Source organism: Protopterus annectens, chromosome 7.part0 (assembly GCF_019279795.1).
Source record: "Protopterus annectens isolate FY-2018-M chromosome 7.part0, PAN1.0, whole genome shotgun sequence".
In the NCBI taxonomy this organism is placed as follows: domain Eukaryota; kingdom Metazoa; phylum Chordata; order Ceratodontiformes; family Protopteridae; genus Protopterus; species Protopterus annectens.
Genome location: NC_056739.1, coordinates 21276979 through 21298759, shown reverse-complemented (window position 1 = coordinate 21298759; position 21781 = coordinate 21276979). Strand labels below are relative to the sequence as shown.

Below are 21781 nucleotides of genomic sequence, written 5' to 3'. Positions count from 1 at the left end.
AAGTCTATGCCATGTTTCACCACTTCTACCGCTAACTCCTAAACTGAAACATCATCATGCAGTTCACCAAATTCAAAGTCTTTAGCTACATTCAACACTAACATATGCACTCTCTCTTTGTGCTCTTGTAAAAAACACAAAAAAACAAATTAATACGTGGCCAACTGCTTCTTGGCTGACAGTAATCAGGGTTTTTTTCTACTACAAGATATGGTTTCTCCTCCAGAAGAGAATTAAACAGTTAAATACCTCTGTGGTGGCTTCTCCAGCAACATGTAGGACTACAGCATACTGCATCTCTTCAGACCCTTCAGGTAATCCACTTAAATTATATACTCATATGTGATGAGGGTAGGACTGACTCCTTTCCTTGATTGATGAACTGTTGAATGATGAGCCTGTATTGCCCCTCCTTTGTTACGTATACTGCTTCAGAAATTTTAAAGATACTTACAGAATTACTCACTGCTGAACACATACCCGACTGTATTCTTGGGTTTGAATATTAACAAAAAGTATACATCTTGCCCCTTAAAGGCCTTTAGCACTACACTCAACATCCAGCAAACTGCTCAGTAAGTTGACCCTTGAGACACATACAAGGCTGAACTACATAAATGATTCATTCCTTAGTCATTAACAACTAACCTGCTTAGTACGCTACCCTCCAGTTCAACTTAAGCCTAGATCTTTTAGCAATCCCTTCCCAGACACCCTTGTATCAAAGCAGCAGGATCTTGCATCTCACAGGACAACTAGCCTAGACAGCATACAATCTTGTCACCCATCATCCATAGCCACAAATTTATATAAAGCCTTAGTATAAAAAACAGGAGTTGCAAACTACAGGCTACTAACATTTTCCAGGAAAAATTCCCCTCAAACCTTTTTACCACCACAAATGGCTTAGACCTACTGTTAAAAATTCCATCTTTGCTTGCTTGAAAGCATACATCTTCCTGGACAGAGCACCCATCAAATTTATCATTATGTATTTCATTATCATTTCCTGTGTAAGCTGCACTCACAATAACCTAATCACATAATTCATTTAAACTGCAATTTCATAAAAAATGTTATCAATTACAGGAGGTTCTCCCGTTTGATTCTCGGCTGAAGCGCCTTGTGTGTTGTCTGCATGTCCTCCCCGTGGTCGAGTGTCATTCGAAAGACATGCACAGGGCGTGCCTTTGTTGAAGGTTGGGCGTCGAGCTGGCACCTTGGCACTGTAAAAATCTACTGCCAATCATTAGCAGACCGGAGTTGCGCTGTGGCGACCCCTAACCGGGAAAAGCCGAAAGAAGAACATCTCAAGCATAAATTCAGCATCTTCATCCCACCCGTCTTCCATACACCATCACTCTCGCAACTCATCCTAAGCTGCTTCCACCTAACCAAATTCCACAAGACATTCCCCAATACAGCCCAAGTTGCCTGTTACCTCTTCTCCCACCTTTACCCTCAAGCCACTCCCCATCTCCAGGATTACAAAAAAAAAAAAACAAAACAAACAAAAAAAAAAAAAAACGCAAAACCCTTTTCCCCTGCAGCTGACAACATTCTCTAGCAAATCTTAAACTAGCTGATCATGCCATATAGCCCAATTAGTATCCTCATCAATAGATCTATACTCAAATCCATGTTTCCTCCATATTGAAAAAAGCTCATATCATAACCCTTCACGAAGGTGGAAGCTCAAATGAAGTTAAGTTCCTGCCCAGCAGCAATACTATCCCAGCTGCTGCAATATATCCTAAAAAAAAAGAAAAGAAAAAAAAAAAATCAAACATTAACCCCCTACTCAGTATGGTTTCAAGTCTGCTCAAAGTACATCTCCCACCCTTTTATCCTTCATGGACACTATAAACAGAGCAAGGGACACTGGCAAGATAGCTTCCACCCTATTCTTCTATCAGTCAGAAGTTTCTGACATGGTCTCTCACCCAAATTTCTTGCAACAACCACTTAACATTGGTCTGGTTACTCCTGTCCTATTATAATGATTCTACTCCTATTTAAATGATACAGGCCAGGTAGTACAATGGTAAGGCTATCCCCGTATCTCCCTAACACCACAGGAATAATACAAGGTTCCATCCTTATACCACTCCTTTTCAATACATTCATCAATAACCTCTACGCCGCCTCATGCCAAGCCTCTCGCATCCAGTATGCAGAGGACTCCACACTTATATACTCCTTTAACAGTTTGTTGCATCCCTCACATATAACTCAAGAATCCTCCACATCAATTGAGACCCAACTTTGCAATGCCCAACTTCTTAACATCAAAAAAATAATTTCCACTTCAACCCAAAACCCCAATGCAACAGCAAACAAAACTTAAAAGACTTTTTCACTAAACACTGAAAGAGAAGTAACCCCCCCCCCATTCAAAACTATGTATGATAATTGAAGAAAGTGTCAAATTTTGAAGTTTACATCCAAAACAACGTTGAGAAACCTCACCAATAAAATCTGCATAGTCTACAGTCACAAACATTTCTTTAATTCAACCATGAAGGTCACCCTAGCAACTACATAGCGAACTCCTACACACAGGGCCAATCCTTATAAACCTCTCAACCACACTAAAATCTAAACTCACAGCAGACTACAATGAAACTGCAAAATCTGCAACTAGCACACTTCACTCACTACTGCATTGCTCTCAACTCATTAAACTTGCTTCAAGCTCCCCCATCACCTCACCTACCTTCAGCTATTAACAGCACATAAAGTATAAACACTCTGCCTGTCCTGCCCTCAAAACATTCTTCCTTGCTATTACCTTAACTGACCCCTTTGCTCTAACATTATATCACAATCTACAAAACCAATAAATTTCCTTGTCTCTGCCTCTACTCCCACACTGTTGCAAAAAACTGGAATTCCAACCCATTGAATGTAGGTTTCGGTTTCATCTATTCAAATTCTAAATGAATTCCTATCCGATACTTGGCTCTGCTTTTGTTCCACTCCTGGCTAATCTCTTACGTACCTTTCTCCTCTTCTAGTAACTGCATTTTCTGTTCCACACTTCCTGTCTTCGTTCTTAAACAAGCTACTGTACTTATGCATTTTCCCCTACAGACTTTTCTTCCTCATGTTTTACTATTGTTAAAAGAGCTCTATGGAATTTAACTTATAATTTTGTATCTTTGATTGTGACCTGTACATGCTTTTACTGTCTCAAATACATATGTGCGGTTTTTCTCCTCAGACCTCTACTGAGGATGGGTCTTTTAGGCTCAATCAGACCTTGCAGGTAAACACAAATAATCAACTGGGTAAGTGAACTGTTCCTTCTTGAACCCTTTTTGGTCACAGTCTACAAAAAAAATGCTCATTGGCCCAACCAACTGTACTCCCATCAACCATCATGCTTTCTGGGAGGTGAGATGGGGGGTAATGAATTACCTGCAGAAAATCCATGATGACAAGAAAGTACAGTTGTGTACACTTACCATAAATGTAGATGTTAGAGAGTATTCACTGTTGCAGTCATCACATTTGGGTTACCCCTGCCAGAATAGCCCCTCAGTCGGCCCAAATACCAGAGGCTTAGTATTTCTGCGCCGGTTGCTGTCGTTTCAGAACTGACGTCAGGTCGTCAGTAGTACAAAGTAAGGCAGCCGACACCATTACATCAGTTTTTCTTGCCCTGTCTCAGAAGCCCCCAAGTGGGAGACAGGATCTGGTGGAAGATCCCCACCAGTAGAAAGCAAATACCAAAGATTCCGTGTAAGGAGGGAGAGAGGGGGGGGGATGGAGGGAGAGAAACCAGGACTGCAACAATGAATACATTCAAACATCTACATTTATGGTAAGTGTACACAACTGTACTATGTTTTTCGTGTTTCTCTGTTGCAGTCAAATTTGGGTTGATTCCCAAAGCTGAGAAAAAGGGTGGAGGCAGTCAAGAAGACTAGGGGCTGGCTAGGATGCCCTGCAAGACTGCAGTGGCAAAGCCTGCCCTGGATTTGGAGAAGATAGGCAGGTGGTAATGTTTGGTGAAGGTGTGAACAGATGTCTATGTTGCAGCCTCCAGGATGAAAGCTGCAGATCTGGAGGCTGCTCTGGTAGAGTTAGTCCTGACCCCCTTAGGGGGACGTTTCCCGTGTTGCTTGTAGCAGAAATGGATGCAGTGTGCTCATTTGGAAATGGTTTGTTTGGATATGGCTTTGCCCTCTGCTCCTGCAGCAAAGCTGACTAACAATCGATCAGTCTTTCTGAATGATTTAGTCCTGTCTAGATAGAATCTGAGCTGTCTGTGCACATCTAGAGAGTGTAGTATCCTTTCTCCCTTGTTTCCTGGGTTAGGGAAAAAGGTGGGCAAATGAATGTATTGGTTGAGAGCCATACTGGACACCACTTTTGGCATGAAGGATGGGTTAGTCCTGAGGGACACCCTGTCAGCATGGAAGATGAAGGGCTCTACAGCCTTGAGTGCTTGTAGCTTGGATACTCTTCTAGCTGAAGTGATGGCCAGAAGCAAGGCTGTCTTCCAGGAGAGAAACTTTTAACTCTGCTGAAGCTGCTGGTTCAAAAGGGGGGGGGGGGGCAGGGTGAGCTTTTCCAACACAAAGTTTATGTCCCAAGCTGGGGTAGGCACTCTTTTGGGTGGCCTCAAGTTGCCAGCCCCTCTTAGGAACTGTTTGATGAGAGGGTGTGAGAAAAGTGGTTGCTCAGTGTTAAAATGAGCAAAGATAGCTGAGGCATGAATTTTAATATAGGAAAAGGAGAGACCACTATGTAAGCAGGTCAGCTAGGTAATCCTGGATGAGAGGTAGGGAGGGATGTGCCATATCAGCTTCCTTAGCCTGGATCCAGGTGCAGAACCTTTTCCACTTGTCAGCATAAGACTTTCGAGTGCTAGGGCATCTGACCTCACGTAAAACATCTAGAACCGGTTTACTGCGATTGGCAGCTTGTACAGTGGTCAGGGAATAAACCAGGCAACCAAACTGAGGGTCTGCAATTGGGGATGCATGAATTCTCCTTCCCTCTGGGTTAGGAGGGTTGGGATCTGAGGGAGATGTCATGGTGGCAGAGAGGACAGGCTGCGCAGCAGTGGGTACCAGTGCTGTCGAGGCCAGTCTGGAGCAATTAGAATTGTCCTAGGTTTTTCATCCATTATTTTGAGCAGTACCCTGGTAATGAGAGTTAGTGGGGGGAAAGCATAGACCGAGAGGTTGACCCACTGGAAGGATAGGGCATCCACTTTCCAGGCTCTGCAGTGAGCCTCCCTGGTATAGAACTTGCTCAGCTGATGGTTGGAGTGGGAAGCAAAGAGGTCGACCTTCAGGTGCCCCATTTCTGCATTATTAGGGTGAAGGTTCTTTGGTCTAGCTGCCACTCATGTGGATCCAGAAGATTTTTGCTTAAGTTGTTTGCCAGAGAGTTTAGAGAGTCTGGCAAGAATTGTGCTAACAGGTGTAGTTGCATGGCTGAGGCTGTGTGCCAAAGGGTCATTGCGAGCCTGCACAGAGGGTAGGACTGAGTCCCTCCTTGCTTGTTGATATCAACAAGCAAGGAGGGACTCAGTCCTACCCTCTGTGCAGGCTCGCAATGACCGTTTGGCACACAGCCTCAGCCATGCAACTACACCTGGTGGTGTCTGTTTTGATCAGAAGAGCCCCTGGGGAGAGAAGGGGCCTGAAAGCTGTCAATGCATGCTAACATCTCTTTTTGGTTGATGTGCAGATGTATTTGATGTGGGCACCATTGGCCCTGTATGCACCTGCCGTCCAGGTGTGCACCCCAGGCATAGTCTGATGCGTCTGTGGTGAGGTAGCGTGGTATGGTGAGAAGGGTAGTCCCTTATTGTGGTAGCATGCTGCTGCCCACCATAGAAAATCTTTCCTTATGCAAGGTATCATTGGTATAAGAGTTTCCAGGTCTTGAGAGTGTTAACACCAAAGGCTTTTAAGGTACCACTAAAGTTTCCTCATATGCAATCTGGCATATGGAATGAGTAGAATGCAAGATGCCATGAACCCCAGAGCTTTCAGGATTTTCCTTGCGGATAAATGGGGTCTGCTGGCTAGTTGAGAGAAGCAGGTTGTCAGATAAGTTTGCTTTTCTGGTGTAATGAATGCCATCTGGGATGCTGTGTCCAGGCTTGCTCCCAGGAATATAATCTTTTGGGTGGGTACTAGTTTGCATTTCTTTTCGCTGACAGTGTACCCTAGGGAGGTCAACAGGGCCTTTACAAAGGCCAGGTGCTTGAGCAGCTTTTCCTGTCTTCCTGAATTAGGCAGTCATCTAACTATGCGTAAATTTGAATATTTCTTTGTTGGCAAAAAGCAATGGCGGGAGCCAGGTATTTTGTGAAAACTCTGGGAGCAGTAGATAAGCCAAAGGGAAGAGCAGAGAACTGAAACTGCAGAGATCCTGCCCTGAAACGTAGCTATTTCCTGCATGATTCCCTGATTGGGATGTGGAGGGTAGACCTCTTTTAGGTCTAGGGTGGCTAACCAAGCATTCTTGGAGAGCATAGGTAGTAGTTGCTGGAGGGTGAGCATTTTGAATTTTGGCATCACCAGGAGGGTGTTTAGAATGGATAGATCGAGGATGAGGCGTCAGGTGCCCTCTTTTCTGGGTAACAGGAAGAGCCTGGAGTAGAAACCTTGGCCTATCTGTTCTGCAGGAACGTGCTCATTTGCCCTCATCGAGAGCAGGGAAAGGACTTGTTTTATGGCCTCTGCCCACTGGTTTGGAGGAAGATCTGGGAACCCTTTAGGGGGTTGGTGGTGTGTGGAAAGAAAATTTGTATCCCTGGGACACTGTTGAGGACCCAGCGGGCATTGGTAATGGTGGCCCGGGTGCTTGCGTGGAGGGAGTTTTCCTCCTAGGGACAAGTGCAGGTGGGCAGAGGGAAGGGGTGGAAGTGGAGAGTCACTGCGAGTTCTTACCATGAGGGGGTGGCTTAAGCACTCCCTGGTTTTGGGGTGGTGGAACTCCATTGCTTAGATCTCTGCATTCCCTGTGGCTGTTGTCTGGGGGGTCTGGTCTCCCGGAGTCTGGGCTGAAATGACCTGGAGGGGGCAGGAAGACCTCCTCTGCCTTGTTGCCAAATAAGTTGTCTTTGTGCAAGGGTGCATCCAATAATTTGGATTTGACATGATTTGGCAAGGGCTGTTCCTTAAGCCAAGCATGCCTTCTAAGGATAGAACCAGTGACTGCTACCCTGCAAGACGCTTCTAGGGCGTCAAAACCACAGTGTAAGGTGTGCGTAGTTACTTGACTTGCAGAATGCATTAACTCTCTATTTTCTGCACAAGCAGGAAAAGATGATATTTTTTGTTTGAGGAGTTCCATGGTATGTTGCTGAAATTTTAGCATATGGAACTGACAATTTAGTGCTCTAATAGCAAGAGTAGCAGAGGTGTGTACTTTTTTACCCCATCTGTCTAATGCTCGGGAATCCCTATCTGATGGGGTGGGATTCTTAGCAGAAGTTGTTTAATTCCTTTAAGCCCTTGAGAAAAAACCTCAGGGTTAGCAGTAAGATTTTTGAAAATAAATTTGTGTGAGTTAGGGACTATATAATACATGTCAGGTTTCCTGGGAGCAGGAGGGAGGGTATCAGGAGTCAAACTAGATTCCATGAAAACATCATCCACAACATCCAAAGGAATGTCCAAAGGTCTGTGCTGTGGAAGATCTAAGAATTCCCTGAGTCTCTTTTTAGACTGAGGGTAGTCCTGACATTCCCACTGGAAATGCTCCCTTAAAGTATGTAGGGTTTTCCCAAAGGAAAAGTCTTCGGGTGGAGAGGCTGAAGGAATGGAGTCCTCTGCATCAGAATCCTCATAAGCAGAGAGGGGTTGCATGTCTTCATATACAGATGCATCAGTCATCGGACTCCTGTTCAGATAAAACTACTGAGAACAAATCTCTTTCTTTTTTAGGGGTAGCTTGGCTTCCCTTGATCAGTATTATAAGGTCTTCTGCCATTTTAAGCATTTGAGACTGAGGCAAGGAAGCAGGTGCCTGAGATGGGGTCATTGGTTTCTTGGGTGTGGTTCCTGGGCCTTAGAAACTCGGTAATTTTCGAAAGAACGGTAGACGCTAAAGAAGTAGTCCATCTGTGTCGAGAATTGGCAGTGCGAAGTACTTCCTCGGAAGCCAGTGCCTGCTCAGCGGCTCCGGACCCATCCAAGGTAGAGACATCCGCAGGATCCTTAGTCGATGAAGAGTTTTGCGGCATACTGGACTCAGAGAGGGTCTTGGTAGCGGCCTGCGAAGCCACAGAAGCGGGCATCAGGGGCTGCGAAAGCGCCTCACTGAGGACCAGAGAACTGATGACTAGCTTAACTGTAGCATCTTCAGTAGGTTTGGACCTGTGCAGTCTGTCTCTGTCTTTATCTTTATGTTTATTCGGAAGATCTGCTGTAGGATGGCTTACCAAAGTCATATCGGAATTCGAGGAATGAAAGTGAAAACGTGTAGTTCTGGCATTGAACAAAGCACAAAAATGATAGGGAGGGACGTCATGGTCTGGGCCTAAGCAAGTGACGCAGTAAGAATAAAAATCTCAGTGAAGTATTTGCTTTCTACAGGCGAGACCATTGTTAACTTTTTCTGACATCGGTTAGAGCAAGAAAAAAAGGATCCCAACGGGGTACTTAGCTTTAGAAAACTTCAGCTTCAATTCGGAAAACAAAAAGTACAGTTTTGTACCTACCATAAATGTAGATGTTCGAGGATCCACATTGCTGCAGTCCTAACCATTGGGTAGTCCGCTGTCCAGTCGGCCCGAATACCAAAGTATATGGCTGACGTCGGTCAAGGCGCATTAGACTGACGTCAGGACGTCAGGGTACTAATGCGCATGACCGACGTCATATTCTCAGTCTTTTCTTGCCCCAGATGTCAGAAGACCCTAAAAAGACAAGGCCCAATCCAAAACACCAAAAAAGCCCTGCACCAAACTTATATACAATATATATATACACATGTACAAAAATATATAGCAACTCACACCACCACCCCTAAACACAGAGGGGAAGGCGGGAGGGTAAATTGGACTGCAGCAATGTGGATCCTCGAACATCTACATTTATGGTAGGTACAAAACTGTACTATGTTCTTCATTCCACATTGCTGCAGTCCTAACCATTGGGTAGAATCCCAAAGCAGAGGTAAGGGAGGCTGGCAAATCATAAGGAAGCAGGAGCTGTCAACATGCCTTGCAAAATAGCTGTGGCAAAACCAGCCCTAGATTTAGAGTAGAGAGGAAGGTGGTAATGCTTAGAGAAAGTATGCACTGAACTCCAAGTAGCTGCCTCCAAAATATCCTTAGTTGCCACCCCTTAGAAATGCTGTTGAAGTGGCAGTAGCCCTAGTGGAATGAGGCCTAATCCCAGCTGGAATCTCCTTGCCATGATGGGAATAACAAAATGAAATGCAAAACCCAATCCACTTAGAAATAGTTTGCTTAGACACAGGCTTGCCCTGAGAACTCAAAGCAAAAGAAACAAACAACTGCTGAGACTGCCTGAAATCCTTAGTCCTGCTTAAATAATAACGCAACTGCCTATGTACATCTAAAGTGTGCAAAATCTTTTCCCCTTTATTTTGGGGATCTGCATAGAAAGTAGGCAAATGAATAGTTTGGTTTAAAGCCACACTAGAAACCACCTTAGGCATAAAGGAAGGATTAGTACGTAATGATACCCTATCCTTATGGAAAATCAGAAAGGGCTCTACTGCCATAAGGGCCTGCAACTCAGAAACCCTTCTTGCAGAAGTAATAGCCAACAAAAAGCAGTCTTCCATGACAAATATTTCAAATCAGCAGTACCCAGGCTCAAAGGTTGTAGAGTAAGTTTTCCCAACACAAAATTGAGATCCCAAGCAGGAGTAGGAGCTCTAGGTCGGGGTCTTATATTCTTTGCCCCTCTGAGAAACTGCTTGAACAAAGGATGCGAAAACAATGGTGGGTCACAATCATAGTGAGCTGAAATTGCTGCAGCATGAATCTTAATGGAAGAGAAGGACAAACCTTTGTCCAATAACTCAGTAAGATATTGAAGAGCCACACTCAAATTAGGCTCAGAAATCTCCAAATCCCTTGCTGCACTCCAAAATAAAAATCTCTTCCATTTTTCTGCATACACTTTCCTTGTACTAGGTCTTCTAGCTTCCATAATCACATTTAAAACTTGTTGAGGAAGTTGAGACCGGCTGTCTCTCAAAACAGAATATGCCATGCTGTTAGATGAAGAGAGCGAAGCTTGACATTGAGCAGGTGGCCGTCACTCTGAGACAACAGGTGTGGAATCAAGGGTAAAGGCCATGGAGGCTTCTTTACTAGACTCCTCAGTAATGGGTACCAGTGCTGCCGAGGCCAATCTGGAGCTATTAAAATCATCCTTGGCTTGTCTTGTCTGACCTTTAGAAGCACCTTTGGAAGAAGAGGCAGAGGTGGAAACGCATACGCATGAAGATTTTTCCAACTGAACGAAAGAGCATCCACTTTCCAAGCTGTGTGATGTAACCTCTTTGTGCAAAACTTTGGCAGCTGGTGGTTTAGTGGAGAAGCGAACAGATCTATGTCTGGAGTTCCCCAGGACACTGTCAACCTTTGAAATACATGAAGATCCAGTTTCCATTCGTGGGGATCCATGATTTGTCTGCTTAATACATCTGCTAAGGAGTTCTGTGCTCCCGGCAGAAACCTTGCCTGAAGAGTTAGTTGCAAGCTGAGCGCAGTCTCCCATAAAATCATTGCTTGCCTGCACAATGGGTAAGAATGTATTCCCCCTTGTTTGTTGATGTACCACATGACAGTTGTGTTGTCTGTTAGAATCAACACCTGCCCTGGAAGAAGTAACTCCTTGAAAGCCATTAATGCAAATTGGACTGCTAACATCTCCTTCATGTTGATATGTAGATGCTGTAGTCTGGCAGGCCACTTGTCTTGTATCCACTTTCCATTTAGATGAGCTCCCCAAGCAATGTCTGAGGCATCTGTCGTTAGAATCTGACTCGCCTCTGGCCGGGTCACAGAGAGTCCCTTGTTTAGGTGACATTCCTGAGCCCACCACAAAAATTCCTTTTGAATGCAAGGTATTATTTGAATGACAGTGTCCAAATCCTGGCAGTGCTGTGTCCATACATTTTGAGATACCATTGTAGCTTCCTCATATGCAGTTTGGCATTGGGAAGCACCAGAATACAAGATGCCATGAACCCTAAGGCTTGAAGGACTGTCCTTGCAGTCAGCCCGGACTGAAGAGATAGCTGATGGAAGTAACTGGAAAGATTCTTTTGTTTGTCCGGGGTTAAAAAGGCCATCTGGGCTGCTGTATTCAGTCTCACACCCAGAAAGCACATGTCTTGAGAGGGTACTAGACTGGACTTTATTTCGTTCACAGAATACCCTAGGCATCTTAGCACTGCTATGACATATTCCAGATGCTGTAGAAGGTCTTCCTTTTCTTGAGCCAGAATCAGGCAGTCGTCCAAGTAAGGATAGATTTGAATTCCTTTTAGCCTGAAGTAAGCTATCACTGGAGCCAGAACCTTTGTGAATACTCTGGGCAGTAGATAAGCCAAAGGGCAATGCAGAGAACTGATAATGAGAATTTCCAGCTCGAAACGCAGATACTTCCTGCAACACAGTCTTATAGGCACATGAAGGTAAGCTTCCTTGAGATCTAAAGTTACCATCCAATGATCTTTGCCCAGCAGAGGTAAAAGCTGTTGTAACGTCAACATTTTGAACTTGGGAATGTCCAGATAAGTGTTGAGGATAGATAAATCCAAAATTGGTCTCCACGTGTTCCCCTTCTTTGGTACTAGGAACAGGCGAGAATAAAATCCTAGGCCCCTTTCTGGTATAGGGACTGGCTGAATGGCCCCTATTTGGAGTAACAGAGAAATTTGCTTGTGAGCCTCTTCCCTTTGTGGAGGAGGAACGTCTGGCATGCCTTTGAAAGGGGCAATGTGTGGAAATAAAACCTGTAACCGTGGTGAATGATATCCAACACCCATCTGTCTTGAGTGATTAAATCCCAATTTTCTTTGAAAAGAGACAGTCTTCCTCCCAAAGGAGCTACCAGGCGAGAATCTACTGGCAGCTGAAAAGGCAGGTCATTGGGTCTGTTTACGAAAGGACTGACCCCTGCCCTCACCAGAAGTCTGAGCAGGCGAACCCCCTGTTCTAGGCCTAAAAGAACCTTGAGCTCTGCCCCTACCACGTCTAGACCTACCCCTAGACTGGGAATCAAAAGCAGGATATGTCCATCCCTTAGTAGGCCAATTTCTACTAAACTTTGGTGGCTGCACCTGCAAAAATCTTTAACAGTTTGCATAGACTTAGCTTTGTCCTCCATTTTCTTTAAAACTGCTTCCACAGGCGAACCAAATAACACATCAGACTGTAAAGGAGCATCCAAAATCCTAGTCTTAACATGCTCTGCTAAATTCTGATCCCTCAACCAGGCATGCCTGCGAAGAACAGAACTAGTGGCAGCCACCCTCGAGGAGGCCTGCACAGCATCAAAACCACATTGCAAAGAATGCTTACCCACTTGTTCAGACACATGAACTAAATCCAGCAACTCTTTACACTCTATACCTTCCGCCAAAGCATCCACCTTAGATTTCAATTGTGAAAGGAGATAATTTTGATATTTTAGCATGTGAAACTGACAATTCAACGCCTCATGGCTAGAGTGGAAGAAGTATACACTTTCTTTCCCCACCTATCCAAAGCCCTTGCCTCTTTATCAGTGGGAACAGGATTTTTAACCACAGAGGCCTTAACACCTTTAGGCCCCTGAGAAACAGTTTCTGGGTCGCCCTAGGACTCTTAAACAAATACTTATGAGCTTCGGGCACCCTATAGTACCTATCAGGTTTAACAGGGGCAGGAGGCAAAGAGTCAGGGTTCAGGGAAGCCTCTGCAAAACATCTTCCACCACATTCAACACAGGAGGTATAGCTAAAGGCCTATGTTGGGGTAAAATAAGAATTCCCTAAGCCTTTTCCTGGAATCAGAGTAATCTTGGCCTTCCCATTTAAAGTGTTCCCTCATGGAATGCAGAGTCTCTGAAAATGAGAAATCCTCAGGAGGAGAAGCTGTAGGTGTGGAATCATCCACATCAGAATCAGAATAAGGAGGAAACTCCTGCAAGTCTTCCAGAAGACTCAAGCCTCTGAATACTGTTCCAAACTCTCAAACTCAGGTTCCACCCTAGGCCTCTTATCAGGAGGGGCATAGAGCCTCTAATCATAGTAATTAAATCTTCTGCCATTTTAAGCATATGTTTCTTAGGCACAGAACCTGAAGTGCTAGGAGAAGCCCCCACTGAAGCTGAACTTGGCCTACCTCTCAAAGAAGTTTTGGAAACAGTAGGAGAAGCTCTAACTATCTTGGGAAGAGAGGGAAGAACAGTTACCTGAGAAGCCCCTCAGCCTGGCCTACCTCCTGAGAGGGCACATCCTGTAACAGTAAAGTCTCTGCCTGAGACTCCAAAGAAACTCCTGGCAAAACCTCTGGCTCCACTGAGCCTTCTAAAGAACCGACGTCCGGGACTGCCGGTTCATCAACCCTAGGCTTTGCTGTTTTGTCTTTGCGCTTTTTGGACGAAGCGGGCCGGAGCATCCGGCGGCATTTTGTAATTACAACGCTTCCCAAACACTAACCTGGCACAGTCTAACCTTCTCTTAATAGTGCGTTTGTTAAATCTAGCACAAGAGCGGCAACCAACAACGTCGTGCTCAGGCCCTAAACAAGGTATACACAGAGTATGGTAATCCCTATGAGGTATCTGCTTCCCACAAGAAATACAGTTATTCACTTTTTCTGACATCCGGTTAAATACTGAGGCAAGAAAAAACCAAAATGTTCCCCAACGGGGTACTTAGCCAACTGTGATTCGGTCTGAAACTCCGACTTCGGAAATATTTCAGAACGCCAACCTGCACTCGCAAAACTGCTTCTGCATCGGACCATGCGGCAAAAAAGACTGAGGATATGACGTCGGTCATGCGCATTAGTACCCTGACGTCCTGACGTCAGTCTAATGCGCCTTGACCGACGTCAGCCATATACTTTGGTATTCGGGCCGACTGGACAGCGGACTACCCAATGGTTAGGACTGCAGCAATGTGGAATGAAGAACATCTCAGGTAGCAACCGACCGGCACTCGTGCGAACTGCTGCTGCTTCGGGCTCCTCTGCAAGAAAGACTGACATAATGGCGTTGGCTGCCTTACTTTATACTACTGATGACCTAACGTCAGTCCTGAAGCGACAGCAACCGACACAGAAATACTAAGCCTCTGGTATTCGGGCCTACTGAGGGCTACCCTGGCAGGGATAACCCAAATGTGATGACTGCAACAATGAAACACGAAGAACATCAGACAGTCTAGACAGAGAGTATCTGGTTGTCTTTTTTTTCTTCTTTTCTTTTTGTAGTGCTTTTTCTTCTCTGCAACTGCTGGCCATCAAGACATCATTGTTACTGCAAGATGGCTATCATTCAGACAAGCCATCAGAAGGAGCTTTTCCTTTAAGCCCTACAGTTACCCAGTGTATGCCTGCAAGGTCCTAAAGGTTAGGCTTGGAGTGGGATGGTGAGATAGCTTGCAATCTGCTTCCACAACTGATGCATCTTATTTATTTATTTTATTTATTTAACATTTGTTAACCGGGCTAGTCCAGCTGGATATATTTCCATTTTCAGCAGAGACCCGAGGAGAAAAGCTCCAATTGTAAAACATACCACCACCACCACACTAAAAGGTTTAAAATAGACAAAAAGGAATTAGCTATAAATTCTAGGAAGACAAAAAGACATACTATACTAGATACATCATACATTTACAGAATATTTTACAGCATGTAAGTCTAGGGCAATCCCAAGACACTATTAGAAAAATACCTTTAAAACTTTGGTAAATCTAGTTTATGCAGACAGTTACTTTTCCTAAGGATTATATGCTAGATATATTATTAGAAAAAAAGGAAGTGAGAGAAAAAAAAAGGAGGGTATATTGATTAAGAGGCAGGGAATACTACCAACAGGGTACATTGATATCTCAGCAGACAAGATATCTAATTGTTGTCAAGTAGTAGAGATTACTTAAGTACCTTCTAATTTAGGGGAGAATATAGGAAAGAGAATAGGAGAGTGGGAGGCCAAGAGATGACAATGACTACTAATTGTAGTACTGTCTTGTTGGTCTTCAGTCCTTATGGGGACTGTAGATTGTAGGTGGAATGCACAATCCATGACATGTGCCTCCAAATCCTGTCTCGCGGACAGGCAAGCTCGCTCTGGCCCATCATTCTTCTCTCCAGTCAATTAAATACTGGTTCAGCTGGGTCACATATTACCACTAAACCAAATTAGACCAAACGTACTCACAAGGCAGCTGTAGCCACTCAGTCTTTCCACCAATTTAATGCTACTTCTACTAACCCAACGCTAACTCCGTTGCAATTTCACAACACTGTCTCAGCATGGAAGGGCATGGGGAACATCTTCATTTCTAAGCGTACTACGTCCCTTGATTTCCTCAATTACTTAGCGCCATCAGAAATCAGGACACTAGTGGCAGTACTACAATTAGTAGTATTACAGTTGCAGAGTATTTCACTTGGCACGGGAATCAGGCAGAATTGGTGGGGGGAATGCCAACAGCCTGAAAAAAAAAGGCCAGCTATTAGAGCAAAATAACAGTGATGTCGAAGCTACTGAATGTAGTTTAAAATACTGGCAAATTTTTCCCTCACAGTTAAATTATTAACGTATGACTAAAACAAGTCATATGTTTCTTAAATACAACAAGGTAAAAAACAAAAAGTTCTTCAGGCACAACTTTGTAAAATGTAACTATTTAACATTTCTGAGTAAAACAAAAATACAAAACCTAGAGTGTGCAGCTAGCTGTGTAATTTGTGTCAATGTATCAGCTCAGTATAGTACCCCAGTTACTGAAGAGTGTACTTCCATGCAAGCAGAGGTATCTTAATTGGACAGACTACCAAATTAATACATATTTGCAAGTCTGTTGCTAGTCACCTACTTACCTAGCAGGCACAGGTTGGGGAAACAAACCTCTGTCATGTGGTACAACAGGCTCACACACTGCAGCAACAGAGCTGCAACAAACAGCAGGAAGTGGGAATTTCTGATGACTATGAGCTGCAAGGCAATCCAAAGCATGCAGTGCAAACATTGCTTACACTGAGACCAAATTCTGATATGGTGAACCTCTAACTGAAGACATACTCAATCTTACATTAATAAGCTGTAAAACTCTCCACTGTTTTATGCCACTAATACCATCACTTCTGGAAGTGTTTTCTTCCTCTGCACAATGGTTTGCCCCACAAGCACTCAGCTTTAGAGAACACTGACCTGTCCTAATTCCCTGTGAAGGAAACTTTGCAAATTAGGGATTTCTTCTCTCTCTTATTCTTGTGTGTCTAGACATTAAGAGGATTGCAAAAAAATTTAAAGTGAAAAAATAATGGGGCATTTGCTTCACAATCTATACACTGTACTGCAGCAATCTGTTACTGCGACAGACCTGGGACTAAACGGCCACTGGCAGTATCTAACCTCAATCACTGCAGATCAAGCACAGCACATTTAAAGGTTTGGGACAATCTGAATCTGTTGAGCAATGATATCAGGTAGGGATACGAAACTGGGAGTCAGTGATGACAATCAGATTCCAAACTATTGTGCCCTACTGTCAAGTATGGAACTAACAAAGAGCTCCACAGGCCAGACCTGGACAAACACTCATTCCAGCTACTTAGCATCAACTTTCAATATCAAAACTCTGCTGATGATCAGACTGAAGTAAAAAAAATGAATTTCTCCTGTGGAATCCTAATAACTGACATCATGGACACATCAGCTGACTCTGACAAACTCGCCAACAACCATGTTAGCAGAAACCACTGGGGAAGATGCTACAATATATTAATTTGAAGCAAACCACAGTAAGGTTTAGCAGCTATGACGCCTGTTATGCTATCAGAACAGTCAGGCAGGCTATAATCATTCTATAGAATAGGCTACGCAATAATCCGTGGGTGAGAACAAGTTAGCTTAACACTTACCCGTCCTCTTACCATGCCTACTGTTCTATGTTCACATCAAGCTAACAGTTAAAATGACTACTATGCACCAGACTGGAGTTGTATAAAGAGAGAATTTATTACTACATTAAAAACAGATCGATAACTCAAAGACTAAGTAAGCATTAAACAAAAAGTGCTGCACAGCAGTAATAAGGCAAGGAAAGTTTACATTACTTTAATGTAGCACAGTCAGACATGTCAAGTACCACTGGTAAAACCAAAACAAAAAATAATTATTTTTCATCCCAAAAGTTTTTTATCGACAGAAAGTTTCTAAGAGTCTTTGGTCCTCAAGGAGCACAGAAAAAGAAAAGGTCCTGAGTACTGTGCCCACTCTCTGAGGAATCCAGAAAATTTAAAGTAATTCCTTGCTATCAATGTTGGCTACTCTGTGGGCAAAAGTTCAATTCAATTGCAAGCAGATTTGGTTGAATACCTTTCTTTCCCTTTCCTCATGGCAAATGGGTTGGCCTTTACAGATAAGGCCAGGGCCCTGAAAAAAGTAAGATGCAATATCACAAGTTTAGTTCCTTTGTCAGAATGTGGTTATACAGCGGTCCTCCATGATGTACAAGCAAAGTTGTTTCAGAGTCTGTCTGTAGCTGTCAGCTCAGAAGACTGAATGCACCAAGTATGACAGCTCAAGTATCACAGAAGGAAGACAACTGAATAAAATATGTACAAGTCCCCCTGAAGTACACATCTCTTACAAAAACATGAAGGAAGGCTTGGAATTCCTTTGCTCTCTTTCTGCCATGGAGACATTCCAACTGCTGATGCACAATTTTTTTGTGAAAACCTTCTGATCAGCTTGTTTTCCCTAGAGCTTGTTTATTTGGTTAACTAAATTACGGGCTGAGTGAAAAAAAGGGAGTACATCTTTTGCAGGCATTAAGATCTCTTCTACACCCTATAATTTCTATGACCCTTTTGACACCTTAAGTCCACAGAGCAGGATAGTGTCCAGTATATGTATAGCTTTTAAGTCCATTCCATGCTGGAAACGTTCAGGTGTTTTGTAGAAATTAATGCAGATACTAGAACAGAGAGGCCCTTATCCTCTGCTTGGAAAACAAGTGCGAGACTGCATGGCTTCATGTACTCTTTTTTTATTGTTTTTGCTAAATACGGAGACATCATATCAGAAGAGTATCAAAGTTAATACACACGAAGACAGAATTAATAAATGTAATCAACACACAAATGAAGTGCGACATGAAATGGCTAACCATATTATTTTGGTCATGTTAAATTTTTTTAAGACTTGATGTCAGATGACCTACCCATGGCAAAAAATAATGGCCTTACCTTTTGAGAAAGTGTTATGCTTTCCACCTGCCTCCATTATTACCTACTGACCTACTGCTGACTCTTAGGAATTCTTCAAACTCGCAACTCAATTCAAGCTGGAAAGGAAATGCTGGGAAGTATGAGCCATCTTTTTGCATTTCTGACTGCTGCTCCACATTTACATCGCAAACAGTCATAAGCATTTTCTAATGGTTGTGGACTGAATGCCAAAAGTTCCCTGTAAATTGCAATGCTCTCCAAAACAGAAAAACATAGGCTCAAGTGTCCTGTGGAGAGATATGACTTGCACAAAACTACTTTAAAGGAAAACTATAGCATATCACACCTGCAAGTTAAGCTTCCAGAAACCCTCAATACCTTCCCCATTTCAACTGTTTTTTTTTCGATGCACTTCATGAAGGTCCAACCATTACTCCTATTTGAATTTTAAACAGCTTCAGAAAGGACTACTTCAGCTTGCATGCGATACGCTAGATATCACACACTAAAGTTTGCACTGTTGGTCACTGCCCAAAAATTTACAACCTGAGACTGTCTTGTTAATATCATTTAAGTGTTACAGATTTCCCCAACAAGTAACTCTCTGGAAGAATTTCACTAACTGTTAATTTCTAAAAGCAGCTTTCTGGAAAAAGCATTTCATTTTAGCTGTTAATATGTGCTTTGCATAAAACAGTACGCAAACAAACTGATACATAAACTGGAAACTAAACATGCATGTTCATTTCTTTTTCTTTTTAAAGCATCTTTATTAAATATGACATTTTTTAACATGTGACATAGGTGTATGTGCAATAACAGAAAAGAAAACAAACCGTTACATTTCCTTTATTTTCACACATTTTACATTTCAAGAATCTTCATTCACTTCAACATCAAATGGCTCACTTCCTGCCTTCAAAGTAATGTCACGCCTCCTGAACACTATTCTTCCTGTATTGTTACCACAAAAAGTCTATTCCATTCCTCCTATGTAATTCGCTCATTCCCTTTTTTAATGATCCTGCTTCAAGTTCATTTATCTCCTTTACAATTGCCAGCACTTGAATTACAGACGGCTTAGATTTTGACTTTTTTGGCAGCCAAAAGAATTAAACTTAGTAAGGACTTACTATGTCTGGACTATTCAGATCCTAGACTTTATGTTCAAAAAGAATGATTTTCTTCATTACAACCAATTGTTCTCCCAATATTTCTAACAATGTACTCTGGAATTTTTAACATCTCAGTACTAATTAGCACACAAAGTCTCCAGATTATTTTACATTCCTCAAAAAATCAAGTTCCCAATTACCTCTTTGTGGATATGCTCATTTCTAGCCACTTTGTTGCTTTTATTCACTTAATTATAAAATTAATAACCGCATCACAAATTACATGTAGCTACCATATATGCCTTACTATTTGAAGTGACAATTGTGCTTCACCAATGAATGAACCGAGATAACAGTTATAACTAAACAAACCCTTGTGACCAACAGCACCTGAGCCGAAAAGGAACTAAAAGAACAAAAACACAATGTTTATTTGTTGTTTTAGTTATTTTTCAGCCCCAGTGCTGTTGGTTGCAAGACTTTGTTTAGTTCTAACTGTTATCTCAGCTCTTTCATTGGTGAAGCACAAGGGCTTGTTTGTTTAGTTTTTTATATGCCCTTTCCTTTTAATTTAACAGTTACAACTAGCAAAAGTGAGGAAGGGTCTTGCCTTGCAAATGTTTAGGCACTACAGCTTTCAACACAACTTTCTTTCTTCCCCTCCCCTTTAGAAAGTGTAAACGAGCCATGTAAGACTTTTACAAGCATAAAAAAGCAAAAATCATAATTGCACAGTTAAGACACTGCTTCTTCATGGACAAGCTGAAGAGGTAGTGATTTCCAGCATTATCACTGGAACTATACGTAAATAAATTCTTGCTTATGATAGCTGGGCTATAACTTACACTGATCCAAATTCCACTCTGGGATGAAGACAGACTGTAAAACAAAAATAAAGACAATACTCCATTCCATTCACTGTGGCCATTTTGGACTATAGGAAATTAAGTCAAGATAAGACAGCGTGACTCCGATGCACTGATAATGCACAGAATATCAACATATACGTGCTTTCAGTTTTAGAGTGGATAGGTGAGCTACACAAACTATAAGAGTACTGATGAAATCAATAGAAACTTACAACAAACTGTTATGCAATATCTATATATACATGTGAAACAAACTTTTCTAAGTGGGTATTTTCTCTCTTTTTAATTTGGGTAGTACAGAGATTAGGCTACTAATGTGGCGCAGCAGTTAGCACTGTCGCCTCACAGCAAGAGGTTCTCTGGTTTGATGGGGTGCCTTCTGTGTGGAGTCTGCATGTTCTTCCTGCGCTTGTGTGGGTTTCTTCCGGGTGTTCCGGTTTCCTCCCACATTCCAAAGACCTGCGTCTGGAGCACTTCTCCCTGGGCCTCCGATGAAATTGGGCTCTGTCGCTGTTGGACTTTCCCAGTAAACAAAACAAAGAATGGCAGCAACCATCGGGACTGCTGAAAATGAAATGCTGCATATAAACAGCTGTAGTGGGGGAAGTCAAGATATGCGAGAAGCTTCTTGAAGATTGCCCTCTTATGATGCACCATACTGGCAAATTTAAATTCACATTCTTTTCAAAAGAGCACAACACTACACAGCTGATGGGTCTGTTTTCTACAATCCACTGAAATGAATGTATAATTCTCTCAATCCTAGATCCTTCACATTTAAACCATACTTCACACAAGAATACTCACTGAAGCTGGAACAGGTTCCTGAAATTCAATTCCAAGTTCATGGCAATAGAGGTAAAGTAAAAGACGCTCACACTTCTAGGGAAAAAAAAAGAAAAAAATACACTAAAATGATGCTTCTTAGTACACAATAAATATAAAATTATTTTAAAAAAGAAATTTACATTAATGACCAACCGTGAAAATTTGTACCACAAAGCAAAAGTGAATTATAACCTTATTGCGCATACAATGAGCATAGTAAATACAAGTCACTTGTTTTAACTTGCATGTCATGTTGCGATCATACTTCATCCTCTCTCAAAATGTACTTGAATTCCAGAAATATCCTTTTTTAGCCATTGAGTAATATACCTTTAGAATGTTATAGTTATTCCACTTTGTAATAAGTGCCCAATAAAAATCCAATGAAATGTAAATGTTAATTCTAAGAACACACATGAAAGCATCCTAAATTTATTTTAGCTTGGTTAATCAGGTATAGATGGCTCTCATTACCCTTTTCAGCCACTGCTAAGACTAAAGGCAAACAAGACTACACAATACACATCACAGAAACTGTTACACAATCAGCTGTAACA

At 42.5% G+C, this 21781-nt stretch overlaps 1 protein-coding gene across 1 annotated transcript in view; it reads right to left on the bottom strand.

The window, feature by feature from the left end:
• The window catches only part of LOC122805774 (E3 ubiquitin-protein ligase TRIM33-like), a 206849-nt gene extending 185373 nt beyond the window's left edge, over positions 1-21476 (bottom strand). Inside the window, exons 1-2 of the mRNA XM_044076041.1 lie at positions 21378-21476; positions 21204-21278 (exon numbers count right to left, since the gene is read on the bottom strand). Of these exons, the coding sequence (XP_043931976.1) occupies positions 21204-21278; positions 21378-21476 (174 nt within the window). The remainder of the gene's footprint in view (positions 1-21203; positions 21279-21377) is intronic.
• Positions 21477-21781: the final 305 nt, after the last annotated feature.